Here is an 18,434-nt window from a genome sequence, read left to right as displayed (position 1 = left end):
AATACCACCCATAAAATTCCCAATGATTTAATAATTGCATTCAGCAGCTTCAAGGCCATTATGTCTGAGGGTCCAAGAAAAAAAAAGACTTCACAGGTAGTGAAAAATATTTTATGCTCAGCTAGTCACAAATGATATACTGGGATTGATATATTTCAATAACCTTATGTTCATATATTAGCTGATAAAACTACAACAAGATAATACCATATTTAATGTGAAACTATTTGCTCTGGGTCTTTTATTTATTTATGTAACTTCCCCTTTTCTTTTGCTTCCTTATGCAATAACATAGGCGTGCAAGTATAGATTTTCTACGTAGACAATAATGTCTTCTGCAAACAGAGTTTTATTTTCTCTCTTCCCAATCTGGATACTTTTACTTCCTCTGCTTGTCTTATTCCATTATCTGGGACTGCCAGTACGATGCTGAAAAGGAGTGGTGAGGAAGTCATCCTTGCCTTGTTCCTGATCTTAGCAGGAATGCTTCAAGTTTCCCACCATTAAGCATGCCGTTCACTGTAAGTTTTTGTACATGTTCTTTACTAAGTTGAGGAAGTTCTCTTCAATTCCTAGTTTACTAAGACTTTTTATGAGGAATGAGTATTGGGTTTTGTCAAATAATCTTTCCGCATCTATTGATATAACCATGTGATTTTTCTTAAGTCTGTTGACATGATGGATCACATTAACTGACTTCCAAATGTTGAACCATTTTACATGAAACAGTATATAATTTTTTTATACCTTCTGGGGGTTGATTTGCTAATATTTTGTGGAAGACCTTTACACTTGAAGACTTTATGTTCATGAGAGATATTGTTCTGTAGTTTTTTTTAATAATGTCTTTGTCTGATTTTGGTGTTAGAATAATACTAGCCTCATAGAATAAGTTAGAAAGTATTCCCTTTGCTTCTATCTTCTGGAAGAGATTGTAGAGAATTGGTGTAATTTGTTTCTTAAATGTTTGGGAGAATTCGCCAGTGAACCCATCTGGGCCTGTGCTTTCCGTTTTAGATTATTCATTATCAATTCCATTTCTTTAATAATTATAGGCCTATTCAGATGGTCTATTATATGACCTTTGGTAGGAAGGGTTCATTCCACCCCGCTTGTTAAGATCTTCCAGAGGCTTCATGTTTGTCTTCTAAGTTTGGCATGTACCATTTAGTCCATGGTCATCTCTCATTGCTCAACTTCCTGTGTACCTTACTACTTGCATTTTCCCCCAAAATATCAAGCTCTGTCATATATCCATGCATGTACAGGGCTTTTCTGCATTCTTGAAGTATCCTTTTCTAACTTGTATTTATCCCACTAAACTCGGCTTTCCACAGAAGCCTTGCCTGATGTCTCCAGGCAATTTACCTGCCCTATTCATCATATACAAATGAAAAACAAAATTATTCTTTAAAATTATGAGAACAGATCCAATCAATATGGCAGAGAAGTAGGGGGACCCAAAGATCCCTTGTCCCTCAAACACAGCAGTGTTGAGACCAGAGGACTTGGAATTCCAAGTATCGGGGATGCAGAGTGACACAGATGTCTCCAGGGGTCCACGGGGACAACTTAGCAGACCATAGGTGTGTGGCTGCACTAGGAAAGATAAAATGGGCAGCATAGGAATGGAGGAGAGGGAGCCCCTTCTGTGGAGAGACAAAAGGAAGAGAAAGAGAGGCTGTGGAAGTGTAGGGTTGTATTTGGACAAGAAAAAAACCACAGACGGGGGAACAGATAAAAACAGAGAAAGATCCAATTTCTAACTGCGGGGCTTTCTCCGGACTGGCAGGCTGCCGTGTTCCTGTGCCTGGAGAGGGAGAGGGCCAGCCCCAGGCTCGGTACCTAGCTCAGAGGTGCAGTCCACAGTCAGAGAAAGCAATCCCCTCCCGTGAGTGCTATGGGAAGATGGCAAAGAGCTGCTCCAAGGACAAAAGACCCTGCTTGCGTGCCAGCCAGAGACCCTTTGTCAGCTGGCTGAGTGGAGTGGCTCTACCCCAGAACTGCAGCATGGGATCAGGATCCTTTAAGACATCGGGGTTTGAATCCCAGCTGAGCGCCTGGGAGGTGTGGTGGAGTGGAACAAAACGGTCTGCTAGCACCCAGCAGCACAGTGAAGATGGCCTGAACGAGTGGGTTGGGTCCCTGGTCTGGGGAGGAGAGACTGGGGTGTTGTCATTTTTCTCCCCATCACCAACAAGGTGGGGCTTCAAGGAAGGGACAAGGGGCTACCATGGAGGCGGGACCCATCCACACCAAACCACATTCCTCGTGCCTGGTAACTGTGTATCTGAGGGAGCAAGACTGACACTGACTGAGCCAGACAGCCCCTCCTTCAGACCAGTGCAGCCAGCGGTTTTGCATTTTCTGATGTAATTAATTCTTGGTCAATTCGTAGTGTGTGTGTGTGTGTGTGTGTGTGTGTGTGTATTTTTCTTCTTTTTCTTCCTCTTATTTCTTCCCTTCTATAGTCTGGTTGTTCTGGCTGTTGGTTTGTTTAAGCAGACATATTTAATCTATTCTTTTTATACCTCTTTTGTATTCTTTTTATACCTCTTCTGTATCTCCTTCTTCTTTATTTTCTTCTCTCTCTGGATTAAGCCATATAGTTTCTCTGCCTTTCAATTTTCTTTTCTTTTCCTTTTCCCCACCCCTGTCATTTCTCTCTTTGTATGAGATAAGGCTTCTTCTACCACCACCACCCTCTTTTTTTAAATTTTTTTCCAAAGTTACTTCAATGAACAAATCAAAGCACACCTGGTGCAGGGTCCAAAACATCAATATGAGTAGGGATAGAGCAACCAGAGTCACAACAACAGAGAGCATGTAACACACTCCAAAAACACTTCCTGGAGGGCCAGGCTCTGGGCTCTGTATGACCCCTTTTTAATATAGTAGTGCTCACAGGTGCAAGACACAATTATTAAAACACATAAGGGACAGATTACTAGCCAAAATGACAAAATGGAAGAATTCTCCTCAAAAGAAATTACACAAAGAAATGACAGCTAAAGAAATGCTGAAAACAGATATATCTGATCATATATATCTTGATCAAGATCAAACAGATAATATCTGATCAAGTCTTATGACTTACAATAGTCATAAGATTAATCGCTGAGCTTGAAAAAAGCATAGATGACAGCAGAGAATCTATTGCTGCAGAGATCAAGGAACTAAAAAAGAGTCACAATGAATTAACAAATGTTGTAAATGAGGTGCAAAATAAACTAGATGCAGTGACCACAAGGATGGAAGAGGCAGAGGAAAGAATAAGTGAAATAGAAGATAAAATTATGGAAAATGATGAAGCCAAGAAAGAGAGAGATAAAAAAAATACTAGACCATGAGGGGAGAATTAGAGAACTAAGTGACTCAATGAAATGGAATAATATCTGTATGATAGGAGTTCCAGAAGAAGAAGAGAGAAAGGGGCAGAAAGTTTACTTGAACTAAGTATAGTTGAGAACTTCCCTAATCTGGGGAAGGAAGCACACATCCAAATCCAGGAGGGACAGAGAACTCCCTTCAGACGTAACAGGAATAGGTCTTCTCCATGGCATATCATAGTGAAACTGGCAAAATACAAAGATACAGAGAGAATTCTGAAAGGAGCTAGAGACAAGTGGGCCTTAACCTACAAGGGTAGACACATAAGGGTAGTAGCAGACCTGTCCACTGAAACTTGGCAGGCCAGAAAGGAGTGGCAGGAAATATTCAATGTGATGAATAGGAAAAATATGCAGCCAAGAATCCTTTATCCAGCAAGCCTATCTTTCAGAATAGAAGACAAACAAAAACTGAAGGAGCTAAAACAGCCCTGCAAGAGATCCTAAGAGGCACTCTGTGAGTGGAATGTTGCAAAACTACAAAAAACCAGAGACATCACCACAAATATGAAGGCTACAGATAACACAATGACACTAAATCCATATCTTTCAATAATAATGCTGAACGGAAATGGACTAAATACTCCAATCAAAAGACACAGGGTATCAGAATGGATAAAAAAAACAAGATCCATCTATATACTGTCTACAAGAGACCCATTTTAGACCTGAGGACACCTTCAGAGTGAAAGTGAGGGGATGGAGAACTATCTATCATGCTACTGGATATCAAAAGAAAGCTGGAGTAGCCATACTTGTATCAGACAAACTAGACTGTAAACTAAAGGCTCTAACAAGAGATGAAGAAGGGCATTATATAATAATTACAGGGTCTATCCATCAGGAAGAACTAAGTTATAAATGTTTATGCCCCAATTTGGAAGCACCCAAATATATAAATCAATTAATCACAAACATAAACAATCTTATTGATAAGAATATGGTAATTGCAGGTGACTTTAAAACTCCACTTACAACAATGGACAGATTATCTACACAGAAAATCTATAAAGAAGCAATGGCCCTGAATGACACATTGGCCCAGGTGGACTGGACAGGTATATTCAGAACTTTTCATCCAAAAGCAGCGGGATAAACATTCTTCTTAAGTGCAAATGGAACATTCTCCAAGGCAGATCACATACTGGGTCACAAAACAGCCTTCAATAAATACAAAAGAGATCATACCAAGCATATTTTCAGATCACAATGCTATGAAACTTGAAATCAACCACAAGAAAAAGTTTGGAAAACCTCCAAATGCATGGAGGTTAAAGAATATCCTACTAAAGAATGAATGGGTCAACCAGGCAATTAAAGAAGAAATTAAAAAATATATAGAAGCAAATGAAAATGAAAACATGACAGTCCAAACCCTTGGAATGCAGCAAAGGCAGTCCTAAGAGGAAAATACATTGCAATCCAGGCCTATCTCAAGAAATGTTTATTTATTTTTGAGAGAGACATAGAGAGAGCACTCACAGGGGAGGGGCAGAGAGTGAGGGAGACAGAAGACCCAAGCAGGCTCTGGGGCTCGAACTCACAAACTGTGAGGTCATGACCTGAGCTGAAGTCAGATGCGCAACTGACTGAGCCACCCAGGTGCCCCCTTGGCCTATCTCAAGAAACAAGAATAGTCCCAGATACGAAATCTAACAGCACACCTAAAGGAACTAGAAGCAGAACAGCAAAGAAACCCCAAGGGCAGCAGAAGAGAAATGATAAAGATTAGAGCAGAAATAAACAATATAGAATCCCCCCCCCAAAAAAAAAACCAGTAGAACAGATCAATGAACCTAAGGCCTGGGTTTTTGAAAAAATAAACAAAATTGATAAACTTCTAGCCAGACTTCTCAAAAAGAAAACAGAGAGGACCCAAACAGATAAAATCATGAATGAAAGAGAATATATCACAACCAACACCACAGAAATACAAGCAATTATCAGAGAATACTATGAAAAATTATATGCCAACAAACTAGACAATCTGGAAGAAATGGACATCTTCCTAGACACACACACACACATTACCAACACTCAAACGGGAAGAAATGGACAATCTGAACAGACCCATAACCAGCAAAGAAACTGAAACAGTTATCAAAAATCTCCCAACAAATAAGAGTCCTGGTCCAGATGGCTTCCCAGGGGAATTCTACCAGATGTTTAAAGCAGAGTTAACACCTATCTTTCTCAAGCTGCTCCAAAAAATAGAAACGGGAGGAAAACTTCTGGACTCATTCTATGAAGCCAGCGTTACCTTGATTCCCAAACCAGACAGAGACCCCACAAAAAAAGGCAAATTACACGCCAATATCCCTGATGAACATGGATGCAAAAATTCTCAACAAGATACTAGCAAATCAAATTCAACAGTATATTAAAACAATTATTCACCATGATCAAGTGGGATTCATTCCTGGGCTGCAAAGCTGGTTCAATATTCACAAATCAATGTGATACATCATATTAACAGAAGAAAGGATAAGAACCATATGATCCTGTCAATAGATGCAGAAAAAGAAGTTGACAAAATACAGCATCCTTTCTTAATAAAAACCCTCAAGACAGTTGGGATAGAAGGAACATACCTTAATATCATAAAAGCCATATATGAAAAGTCCACAGCTAATATCATCCTCAATGGGGAAAAACTGAGAGCTTTCCCCCTGAGATCAGGAACATGACAGTGATGTCCACTCTCACCACTGTTGTTTAACATAGCGTTGGAAGTCCTAGCCTCAGCAATCAGACAACAAAATGAAATAAAAGGCATCCAAATTGGCAAAGAAGAAGTCAAACTTTCACTTTTCACAGATGGCATGATACTCTACATGGAAAACCCAAAAGACTCCACCAAAAAGATGCTAGAACTGATACATGAATTCAGCAAAGTCGCAGGATACAAAATCAATTTACAGAAATCGGTTGCATTTCTATACACCAATAATGAAGCAACAGAAAGAGAAATCAAGAAATCAGTCCCATTCACAATTGCACCAAGAACCATAAAATACCTAGGAATAAACCTAACCAAAGATGTAAAAGATCTGTATGCTGAAAACTATAGAAAACTATAAAAGAAACTGAAGAAGACACAAAGAAACAGAAAAACATTCCATGCTCATGGATTGGAAGAACAAATATTGTTAAAATATTGACATTTTAACAATACTACCCAAAGCAATCTACACATTCAATACAATAACAATCACAACTGCACCGGCATTCTTCTCAAAGCTAGAACAAACAATCCTAAAATTTGTATGAAACCACGAAAGACCCTGAATAGCCAAAGTAATGTTGAAAAAGAAAACCAAAGTGAGAGAAATCACAATCCTGGACTTTAGCCTCTACTACAAAGCTGTAATCATCAAGACAGCATGGTACTGGCATAAAACCAGAGACATAGACCAATGGAATAGAATAGAGAACCCAGAAGTGGACTCACAAATGAATGGCCAACTGATCTTTGATAAAACAGGAAAGAGCATCCAATGGAAAAAAGTTTCTTTAGCAAATAGTGCTGGGAGAACTGGACAGCAACATGCAGGAGAATGAAACTGGACCACTTTCTTACAGCATACACAAAAATAAACTCAAAATGGGTGGAAGACCTAAGTGTGAGACAGGAGACCATCAAAACCCTAGCGGAGAAAACAGGCAACAACCTCTTTGACCTCAGCCGCAGCAATTTCTTGCTCGACACGTCTCTGAAGGCAAGGGAAATAAAAGCAAAAATGAACTACTGGGACCTCATCAAGATAAAAAGCTTCTGCACAGTGAAGGAAACAATCAGCAAAACTAAAACGCAACTGACAGAATGCGAAAAGATATTTGCAAATGACATATCGGATAAAGTGTTAGAATCCATAATCTATAAAGAACCAAACCCAACACCCAAAAAACAAATAATCCAGTGAAGAAATGGGCAAAAGACATGAATAGACACTTTTTCAAAAAGACATCCAGATGGCCAACAGACACATGAAAAGATGCTCAACGTCACTCATCATCAGGGAAATACAAATCAAAACCACACTGAGATACCACCTCACACTGATCAGAGTGGCCAAAAATGACAACTCATGAAACAACAGACGCTGGTGCGGATGTGGAGAAATGGGAACCCTCTTGCACTGTTGGTGGGAATGCAAACTGGTGCAGTCGCTCTGGAAAACAGTGTAGGCGTTCCTCAAAAAATGAAAAATAGAACTGCCCTATGACCCAGCAATAGCACTACTAGGAATTTACCCAAAGGACACAGGAGTGCTGATTCATAGGGGCACATGTACCTCAATGTTTATAGCAGCGCTTTCAACAATAGCCAAATTATGGAAAGGGCCCAAAGGTCCATCAACTGATGAATGGATAAAGAAAATGTGGTTTATGTATACAATGGAATACTACCTGACAATGAGAAAGAATAAAATCCTGCCATTTACAACAATGTGGATAGAACTGGAGGGTATTAAGTCAGTCAGAGAAAGACAGATACAATGTTTTCACTCATATGTGGAACTTGAGAAACTTAAGAGAAGACCATGGGGGAAGGGAAGGGGAAAAAAACAGTTTCAGAGAGGGAGGCAAACCATGAGACTCTTAAATACAGAGAACAAACTGAAGGTTGATGGGGGGGAGGGGGAAATGGGTGATGGACATTGAAGAGGGCACTAGTTGGGATGAGCCCTGTGTGTCGTATGTAAGCGATGAATCACAGGAATCTACCCCCACTTGACAGTACACTCTACGTTCGCCAACTTGACAATAAATCATTTTAAAAATAATAATAATAAATAAAATTATAAGAAAAAAGCCAAACTTTTAAACAGTTATTTTAAATTTTCAATGTAATTCAAGATATACAATGAAATAAACTATAAAATACTGACCTGGTCGTGGGTTTTATCCTTTATAACTTCAATATCTAAGACAGACAGATGCATTTGACACAGGAAATCAACAATGATACAAACACTGAAAAAAAAGTATCATTTCAAGATATCAGTATATATTAAGATTGAAGGCAAACTGGAGTACTCATTTATGTATACTTAGATATATCGCCTCCTCAGAAGTGTATGTATAAGGAACATTTTAGTCTTTTTGTTTCTTTTTATTATTCTGAAGGGTTAAGAGTTTAAACTCTGGAGTTATATATAGACTTGGGGCAGACACCAGCTACAATCTGTGAGACCTTGGGCAAGTGAGTAAACCCTCTGTTTCCTCACAGGATAATAATAATTAGTAACTAGTGGGGATGGTAAATGATGGTAATGGTATTCCTTGAATTACCAAAAATAATGTCATTATATAGGCCTCTCTTTTCCCTCATATACAGTGTTTGAAAAAAATTTTGTTTACCATGAATCCTAGTAACCTCCAAACAATAACCTGTCAAACCCCTTCTTCAACATAGTCCCTCTTTATTCTATTTATACCTTTGCCAAAATAGTAGACTACGGGCTAGATGGAACAACATTTCAAGTAGAGACATCCTTCTGAACGAAGAACTTTCCTTATAATATTTACTAAAAATATATCACGTCCAGAAAAATAATTGCTCATAATTACAGGTCACCTGGACACATTTTGCAGGGAAACATAAACGGTTTTGAATATCTCAGAGATGTGGATATGAGAAAGACAACAATTTGGATCACCATAGTCATATGGGATATTATGGGCTATCCCCCTAAAATTCGTATGTTGAAATCCTAACCCCCAGAACCTCAGAATGTGACTGTATTTGAAGACAAGGTCTTGAAAGAGGTACTTAAGGCAAAATGAGATCATTAGGGTGGGCCCTAATCCAGATGACTGGCATCCTTGTAAGAAGAGTAAATGTGGTCATAGACACATACAGAGAAGAGACAGTGTGAAGACACAGGAGGAGACGGCCACCTAAAAGTCAAGGAGAGAGACCTGGAACAGATTCTTCCCTCAGGCTCCTTAGAAGAAACCAACTCTGCTCACTCTTGATCTTGGACTTCTCACCTCTAGACCTGTAAGAAAAATAAACTTCTGTTATTTAAGCCATCCAGCCTGTGGTACCTTGTTGTGTAAGCCCTAGCAAACTAACAAAATTAGAAAGGAATACTAGAATGTAAGCTCCAGGAGGATAGGATTTTTCATCTTTTTTTGTTCATTAATGTATCCCAAGTACCTAGAGCGATGCCTGGCACATAATAGGTGCTCAACAAATATTTGCTAAAGGAGCTTCTTAATAAATAAAGCAGAGTAATAAAAGCCTTCCTATAGATGCTCTATTAAATACCATCAATGTTTCAGTAATGCTTTTTATACTCCTAAGACCTGAGAACCTGGACTCTCGCTGCTCTTACCAGCTCTGTGGTTTAATTGGTCTGCTGCCACAGCCCAAATGTATAAAATCCTCTGGTGAAATTCTTGGTATGATTCAATTCCAGGAGTAATTTCCTAAAGAGAAGAGCTAATAAGGTTAAAATGCTGCTGTAATACAATAAATGTGAATTAATCCACATAGACAAACAGATCAAACTTGTTCGTCCCATCCTGAGGAAAATGCCACAAACAGATGTAACTTGTTGGTATTGATGTTCCCTCAAAAGTATTTGGCTGGCTGATGTCACTAACGGCATTGAGAACGGCCTGGATTCACAATTTAAAGGAAAAAAATAAACAATGATTCTCCTGTTGTTATTAAAGCATTTCTTGAGTGGACACAGGAAAAAGACAGACTAAATTTCCTTCTGACTTATTCAATTACATGGCTTCATGGTGCATGTATTTCTTTAAACCAAATCCATGTCTTAATATCATCACTATCACCATCAATCAATACTTAATTTGGTTCCCTAAATATGCTAGGGAAATAAGAGCAAAATAAAACATAAAAGAATCATGGAAACATGATTTTAACTTACATGCAAATATCCTTTAAGCAACTACTAGAGCAAAAAATTCACCAAAATTATAATAGTTCTGTTAGAGGTGATAAGATTGTAAATAATTCTCTCTTCCAATTATTTTTAATTTTATATAAGTTCTTATAAGCCATTTTTACAACATAAAGTTCTCAAAAACCATTCTAACTTCTAATCATTCCTGGAAGAAAATTTAGCATTAAAAAGTCTCCCAAAGGAAGAGGATGATATTTATTTTTAAAGTATATTTAATTAATACATTTTTACAGGAATACACGTGAGAAAACCAGAATACACCAGTTTCACGGGCAAGCAAAATTTGGCATTTTAAAATCAAGATCTGGAAATATCATCCTGAAAGTAATTTAGAAATCAAGTCAAAGCTTGTTCTTGGTCTGGGGCCTGGAATGAGTTCCCTGAACTGATGCAATCTGAAACCCTAGCCAACAAGTGTTTATCAAAGTCTTTGTCCCAAAGGGAGAAGTCTCTAATTCTCCAGGAGTCATGCTGCTGGGATTGCTTTGAGACTTGAGCAAAGAGAGCGAGTAGGAGTACAAACATCCAAATCATTTGGAAACATTTTCTTTTCCAGCAAAATGAAAGCTGGTTTTTCATGATATGCAATTTGTAATCAAGCCCTCCTTTACTGAAGCGTTTTGTCAGCTACTGGTGCCTTTGCTCCTTTTTCCTGGGAACCACATCATAAACAGGAAGTACATGCCTCTGGGGCTTATTCATTGCAGAATGGAAAAAATGAAGCTGTGGATTTTCTCAAGGATGATTTAGAGAGGACGGATCATTAATTACTGTACTCCCCTCCTTATCTTCACCAGGAGCCTTATAAACCAAACGACTGCACAAGCTGTGCTCCACACCCAGGAAAATACAGAGTTCTTTGCCCATACGTGACGGGAAGTCAACTTTACAGCTCTGCATCAGGCTTTGATCACATACTGGCAAAGAGGATCAGCCCCTGTCTTAACAACCTGTTAGAACCCTGCCTGCTTCACCTTCCATCCTGACAGCCACAAGCCTCCAGAGCTAAGATCAGAAAGTCTACCATTTCATATTAACCAAATACCACAAGCGTTGGGTATGAAACAACCCAATACTGAGCAGACTAAAAAGAAGAAAAATGTACTCCTCACAAGGGACATCTCGGTGGTGATGGCATAGCTCTGGAACTTGGTTGCAGTGGTGGTTACACCAATCTAAGCATGGGATAGAAGGGCACAGAACTACACACACACACACACACACACACACACACACACACACACACAACCTTGTGCCACTGTCAATTTCCATACTCTGATACCTACCAGGTAAGTAAGGTGTAACCATTGGGGGAAAGTGGATAGAGAGAGTACACACAACCTCTCCGTACACTCCCTGCAACTTGTGATATCTGTTTATTTCAAAATAAAATGGTTTTTAAAAGTGCACATTCTTGTGTACATCCACGTTCTTTGACCGTCTGGCATCGGGACAAGTCACGGAGAAACACAGCCTGGTTTTCGAGTGGAAGGTTTCAGCCGCCACCCAACACAAAACTTGAGGCTGGGAACACCCCTGCAGCTGCTGTGCCTGGGGTTTCCTTTCTGACCTCCAACCCTGCCTGACGCCCCCCCCCCCCCGTCTCAAATTCAGGTCACACCTCAATGTCCCCTCTTTACGGAGAGGCCTTCCCTGCGCTCCCTAACCAAGCAGACGCCCTCTGCTATTCTCCGAGTACCTCGGTCCCTTCGCCGCATTCTTCGCTCTCGTAAAGAGCTGGTTAGTTTACTTGTTTGCGGCCCGTCCCGCCGCCGGCCTATAAGCTCCAAGAGCGCGGGCACCGCGTCTGCCCCTCGCCCACCCTACCCCACCGCCACGAGCCCGCCGCGGGGCGTGGGCCACGTGTTCTACAGCCTGTGGAATAAACGCACCTCCCTGAGATTCACTCCCTCCGGCTCCAGGGCGTCGCGTCGGTTCCTCCCCCTCGCACCTCGTCCTCTCCGCCACACCCGGGCCCCTCCGCCTCCTCGCCTCCACGCGGACCCCACCCGGCCAGGGAGGGCGCCATTTTCCTCTAACTCGTCTGCCCAGAGGGCTGCTCTCCCCCCGTTGGCTCCTTTTCCTCAGGCTCCCCCCAACTCAGCCCCCTCCCCAATATCTCCAGCCACCGCCCCGCGCTCTGCGCCGCCCTCCCCTCCCTTCCGGTGCCGCCCCTGGGCCCGGACCCCAGCCCGCAGCCGGCGCGCCCCTCACACCACGCCCCTCAGTCCACGGACCGCGTGGGAGGCACCCACTCAGCCGCTGTGCGGGAGGGGAGGGAAGACGGGCGGGGCGCGGGGGCGTGGCCTCTTCCGTACTGAGCTTGGATTGGCCAGTCCCGCGGGGGCGGGACTGCAGCCTGGGTCTTGTCCTCGGGTCTCCGCCGGGCATTCTTCGCGGCTGCGGCTCCAGCTTCTGCGACCAGGACGGGACAGCGGCGTCTGCGGCTCCGGCAGCATGTCTGAGAAGCGGCACACAGGGGATGCCGAAGCCCGGAGGCTCCCCGACTCCTTCAGGGGTGAGCCCCGCGCCGTCTCCGCCGCCCCCCGCCGCCCCCCCAACCTTTCCCTCGCGAACGAGACCCAGCCTGGGAGCCCCAGGCTCGTCTCCGCCGCTTTAAGCCGTGCGACCGTTGCTTTAAGCTTCGGTGACGCTGAGAATAGCGAACCCTGCTTCGCGGGCTGGGGGTCAGGTTTAGGGATGTTAGGGTGCAGAGTGCACAGCGGCGTGCCTGGCACACAGAGGATGCACCCACTGCAGGGCACGTTTCCAATACCAAAGCCATAGCAGAGGCTCGAGTGCTCCAGCGGTTGCCAGATGCCTGGCCCTGTGCCAGCGCTTTGCGTTCATTATCTCGTGGCACGCATGCGGGCAAGGAAATGCTTAAGTGACTCGGGGCCAGCGAGTGGTGAAGCCGGGGCGCAAATCTGCACCCCACACTCAGGATCCCGCGTCTCCTGTCTCCCGACTCCCCTTTCCTTCCCACCCCTCGGAGGTCATCTCCTCCAGCTAGCCTTCGGCTAACCCCATGAGTGAGCCCCCCTTCTCCGGAGCTGGAAGGAACTCCTGCTCCCCCAGCCCCACCCCTGGCCAATTTCATATCAAGAAGCAAGACCCACCTGTGAGATTTTCCCCTAACCCCTCACATATATTTGCTATATTTGCGAAGAAAGGAAAGTCTCTTTTTGACATTCTTCCCCTCTCTTTCTAGCTTCACTTTCTGCCCTATCTTGCCCCCTCTTTACTCCAGTTGTCCTGGGGACCTCGCCTTTGCGGCTTTTGTTTCTCACAAGGAACTCATAAGTACCCCCACCCTACTGGGGCCTTCCCTGTCTTGAGTGGCTCAATCTTGTTCCCCTGTGAAGGAACTAATACTCTTGAGAGGGGTGTCACCTTGAACCTTTATTGGCTAACTCCTTGGGGGTGGGGGTTCCAACAGAGGTGACAAACCTCCAGGGGTGCTGGTTCCCTCCCTGGAGCTGGCTCATAGCAATCCGAAGGAATTATTTCTAAGGATGGAATTTCAGGCAGGATGACATGGTGAAAGACAGTTTAGGGGGCTGGGTGGGCTTTTCCAGCACCCCACAGAGAACCCTGTAATGGACTTAACTTATTCTGATTATTTGTAAAGCCAGCCTTGTCCACCCATCTAATTTAAGTCCCATTTCCTCTGCCCAGTGATCCTTCCCAGGAGCATCAACAGAATTATCCCTCACTTTCCTCTGCTAAGCACCTCGGAGAGTTATCTTCCCAAATCAGTAGTGTAACAGGAAGGCTGTAATTGAAGAAACTGATACTCAAAGAGGTTGTTACTTCAGAGTCACGTAGTTGATAAGTAATGGAGCCGTATTTTAAGTCTGAGTTTGACTCTACAACCTGCTGTCCACCTCTTTCATAGCTGGTTGTCTTTTCCTAGATAGGAAGGTGGGTGGGATCCCTTCCTCTGTGCCCTGACCTTCTGGTGGGAGACAGAAGGACTGTGAGGACAGCTTTAGCAGTTTGGTGAAACTGCAGCGAGATACCTGTTTATAGAGGTTCTTTGGGAATACACGTGATTTTTATTTATACTTCATATCCCCCTTTTTTAGTTGTTTTTCATCGTCACAGACTAGTTTCCATTTCTAATTTCTTTTTCTTGTTTCTATGATTAACTTTTTTTTTTTAAGACATGTTTTTCGGAATCTAACGAAAACTCCTCAGAAAATTATACATACCAAAAAACTTTTGCATAGTCTAGGTTGCCTTTTTAATATATATATATATGTAAATATAAATATATATGTGCGTGTGTCTGTGTGTGTGTGTGTAAACACAGGTACAAAAGCCATTACTAGAATTTATTAAATAGATTTGATTGAGTGCTTGCCATGTGTCAAACACAGCCTAAGTGCTTTACAAACATTATCTAATTGCAATCCTCTTAACGGCTCCACAAGGAAGACATTATCCACCATTTTACAGCAAGAAAACCGGGGCTCAGAGTAGGAAAATCACACATGTGTGTGATTCAGAGCTAGGTTTCAAACCTGAGCTCTGTGATTTCTCCAAACCATTTTCCCTATCCTAGAGCTACCTCCAAAATGTGTACCCAAACAGGAGCACCTGGGTGGCTCAGTCGGGTTAAGTGTCCCACTTCAGCTAAGGTCATGATCTCATGGCTGTGAGTTCAAGCCACACGTCGGACTCTGGCTGACAGCTCAGAGCCTGGAGCCTGCTTTGCATTCTGCGTCTCCCTCTCTGCCCCTCCTCCACTTTCTCTCTCTCCAAAAATAAACATTAAAAAAATTTTAAATGTGTACCTGAACAGAGGAGCTTGTCAAACACCAGTACTTCACTAAAGGTGAGGGAGAACAAAGAAAGCCCAGAAGAACCTAGCTTCAATACAGACCTCTTGAATAAGACATCCCCAGAAGGCTGCTTCTGAAGGAAACAGTGGAATATAAAAGCCCAAACTCTATCCTGTTACGATTTTGCTGACAATTAGTCTTAGGAATGTAAATATGACCAAACCCAGGGCAAAATTACTTTTTCTTAAAGCCAGTGCATTCACTTTGTAATGGAATAATGCAGGTGGATCACAAAGAAATGTATTATTATAATTAAGAGACATGTCAACAGAACATATCCCTTTGGGAGAATGCCTGAAAATAAGCAGAATCAAGGGACTTATTTGTTTATTTCAGTTGTTACAGCTGATCAGATTGGAGAGAACTTTGTAACTTCTTTAATAATTAAGCCGAGTTAAACCATCAATGGTCACAAATTAACTCAAACCAGTGACCAAGTCTACTAAAGCCGGCGTGTGTGTGTATATACATGTATATATATTGGGTTGCCATGATAATACATTGTGAAGTGTGGAAAGAGAAAAGGTAGAAATTCTAGTCAATTCTCCTTCCCCCATTCTTTCTGAATCGTTGTCTGTCTTCCGGGGCTAGTAAAGAAACTTAAACCCCAAGCATTTGGCCTGCCATTTCCGTAGATTAGCCTTTGAAGATGTGAGCGGTAAAGTATCTGTTGCAAAATATCACACAATAAAAATTATACCAACCTTGCCCAGTTGTGAATGCACTTATGGTACGATGACATAGTGTAGTGAAATGGGAGTGGAATTCAGAATTCAAGGATCGGAACTGAGCTCTCAATACCATCCCTTACTACCTGGGTCACCTTGGGCAAATCTCAGCCTCCGGAGTCAATTCCTCATCTCTGTCTTGGGCATAATCTTACCACAGTAACTGTCTCCCAAGGTTTCAAGAATCAAATGAGAAAATTTAACAGTGACTGTTCAGAAAACCTGGTTATTATGCAGGAAACTAAAATTTATGGACAAAGAGTGTTTATGAAAGATGGTCCAAGAAAGCTTAGAGCTCTGATTTACCTGCCCAAATGTGGTCTGTTTCTCCTCCAGAGACAGAGTCCCCAGGCAGATTGTTAGCCTTGGTATTTTCTTTGGGGTGTGCAGGTCCCAGAAGGCAATTCACTTACTAAAAAGTTTATTCCTGTAAGCTGTATCAGTGTGATCTTAAAGTTGTGATAAAAGTAACAGCTGCTATTTAGTGAGTACTGCCTGAGTGTCAAGCTCTTTACGTTTGTTTTTATATGGGATGAGTGTTCTTTTCCCTCCTTTTTCTGGTGAGAAAAGTTAGTGGTAGAATTGGAATCTGACACCCAAATCCTGAACTCTTAGCCGCTGCTTAGCTTTTTGGCCTCAGTTGAGAATGGGGAACCTTATGATTTAGTTTCCTTATGCAACTGTTCCCCATTTTGTTTTTAACGTAAGCTCTATGCCCAGTGTGGAGCTTGAATTCATGACCCCAAGATCAAGAGTCTCAATGTTCTGCTGACTGAGCGAGCTAGGAGCCCCTGGTTTCTCACTCTGTAGTTAAATGATGTTGCCCTCCAAAGACTTTTATGGGAAAAACTTAATTCTAGATGCTTTTAAGATGTCCAAGAAAAGGAGCTGGGAAAAACAAAACAACAGCAGAAGTAGGAGCATTTTGTTCTCTTAATGGATCTCAGGACTAGTCTAAATGTAATTAACTTAATACCATTATGAAATTGTTTTTCTCTCCAGTTTTTCTGGAAATGGCTGTTTTTATCTTGCCAGCTGTGGGCCATATTCAGGTCACACGTATTCATTCTGACAACTGCTTTGGGACAGAGGATGGTCTGCACTGTATTCTTGGGTCTTGTCTGCTGACGTGTAGATCAAGTTTGTCTCATGTAAAGGCTTTCCTTTCCCCCGAAGAAACAGCGGAATCCCTCAGCGCATTCAGCAATTATTTACTTGACAAATGTTTTTTGAGTACCTGTTATGCTCTAGATGTCTATTGTATTAGCTCATTTACTCTTCACGATAACCCTCTGAGGAGGTACTCTTATTAGCTCTATTTTTAAGCAAGTAGACTGAAGTGCAGAGAAGTCAGATACTTTCACAAAATCACACAGCTAATAACTGGCAAAGCCAGCTTTGAAGCCATCATGCTATACTGTTTTAAGAAGACCAAAATCTGTGAAGAAGATGGACCCTGAAAAGAATAATTATAAATGTGATTTTTTTTTTTTTAAATAGGCGCCACGTCCAATGTGGAGCTTGAACTCATGACCCTGGGATCAAGAGTCGCACGCTCTACCCTACTGAGCCAGCCAGGCGCCCTCACCTTTTTAGAGAGGGTGAAGTGTAATAGGCAATTAGGAGAGGGGGGGGCCCTATTTAAGACTCAGAAGGTTCAAATTTAAAATTATTCATGACACTCAACCTCTTTTTCCTCCTGCTTTATGGCTGGAAATAGTCAAATGAAGGAAAGCTACAGAAAATCCCCAAGATGCTTGGGAAATAAAATATTTACACATATTTAAGTTCCTTACTCTTTTTTGAGCGAAGCAAAAGACTCCCTTTATTTCAACTTGTACTGGAAATCTTTCTTAAAAGGAATTGTCCATTCCCTTTTTCTAATATCTCATGGTAAATACAGTTTAAGATTTGTGATTCAGATCCCATAATGGTTCACCAGTATTGGTTCTTTTTTGTTTTGTTTTTCTTTTTTTATGTTTATTTATTTATTTTGAGAGAGACAGGAAGAGAGGATCCCAAGCAGGCTCTGCTCTGTATGCACGCAGCCCAAAGCAGGGCTCCATCCCACAGACCGTGAAATCATGACCTGAACCGAAGCGAAGAGTAGGACACTTAACTGACTGAGCCACACAGGCGCCCCCGTGTCGGTTCTTTTCATCCAGTATTTGTAGCCATGGATGGTTTATAATAAGGAAGAAAAAGTAGGATCTCCAGTCATGGCTCTTAACTTGATATCATCTGGCCTGTAGCCACTCCGGCCCAGAGAATAATTTCTTCCCTAGAGGCTTCAGGATTAGGGCATTCGAAGAACTGTAATTAAAATAATCATTTGAAAGGCGGGTTACAGTGTGTGCACTCCTTTGCTTTGAAAGCCTCCAACTAAATACCATTGTTTCTTTAACATGAATTTATTGAGCCCCTATTGTGTGCTAAGCTCTGCCCCTCTCCCACCCCACCTGGTGTAATGTTTCTCTCTGTAGAGTCCTGCCTTCATTTTTGTTTTTTCTTCACTTTATTTTCCTCCAT

General features: G+C 42.0%; 1 protein-coding gene and 1 long non-coding RNA gene across 3 annotated transcripts in view; one reads left to right on the top strand and one right to left on the bottom strand.

The window, feature by feature from the left end:
- Positions 1-12,343, bottom strand: part of LOC102964865 — a 28,412-nt gene extending 16,069 nt beyond the window's left edge. For both annotated transcript variants that reach the window (XR_006210348.1, XR_006210349.1), the window contains exons 1-3: positions 12,223-12,343; positions 9,734-9,827; positions 8,282-9,394 (exon numbers count right to left, since the gene is read on the bottom strand). This is a non-coding gene — a long non-coding RNA (uncharacterized LOC102964865). The remainder of the gene's footprint in view (positions 1-8,281; positions 9,395-9,733; positions 9,828-12,222) is intronic.
- Positions 12,344-12,698: 355 nt separating this feature from the next.
- Positions 12,699-18,434, top strand: part of STOM (stomatin) — a 31,501-nt gene continuing 25,765 nt past the window's right edge. Inside the window, exon 1 of the mRNA XM_007094352.2 lies at positions 12,699-12,848. Coding sequence (XP_007094414.1) covers positions 12,788-12,848 — 61 coding nt within the window. The 5' untranslated portion in view covers positions 12,699-12,787. The remainder of the gene's footprint in view (positions 12,849-18,434) is intronic.

The sequence above is a fragment of the Panthera tigris genome, chromosome D4, assembly GCF_018350195.1.
Source record: "Panthera tigris isolate Pti1 chromosome D4, P.tigris_Pti1_mat1.1, whole genome shotgun sequence".
Classification (NCBI taxonomy): Eukaryota; Metazoa; Chordata; class Mammalia; order Carnivora; family Felidae; genus Panthera; species Panthera tigris.
The sequence above is the reverse complement of the archived record's forward strand: the minus strand, read 5'-3'. Positions and strand labels throughout refer to the sequence as shown.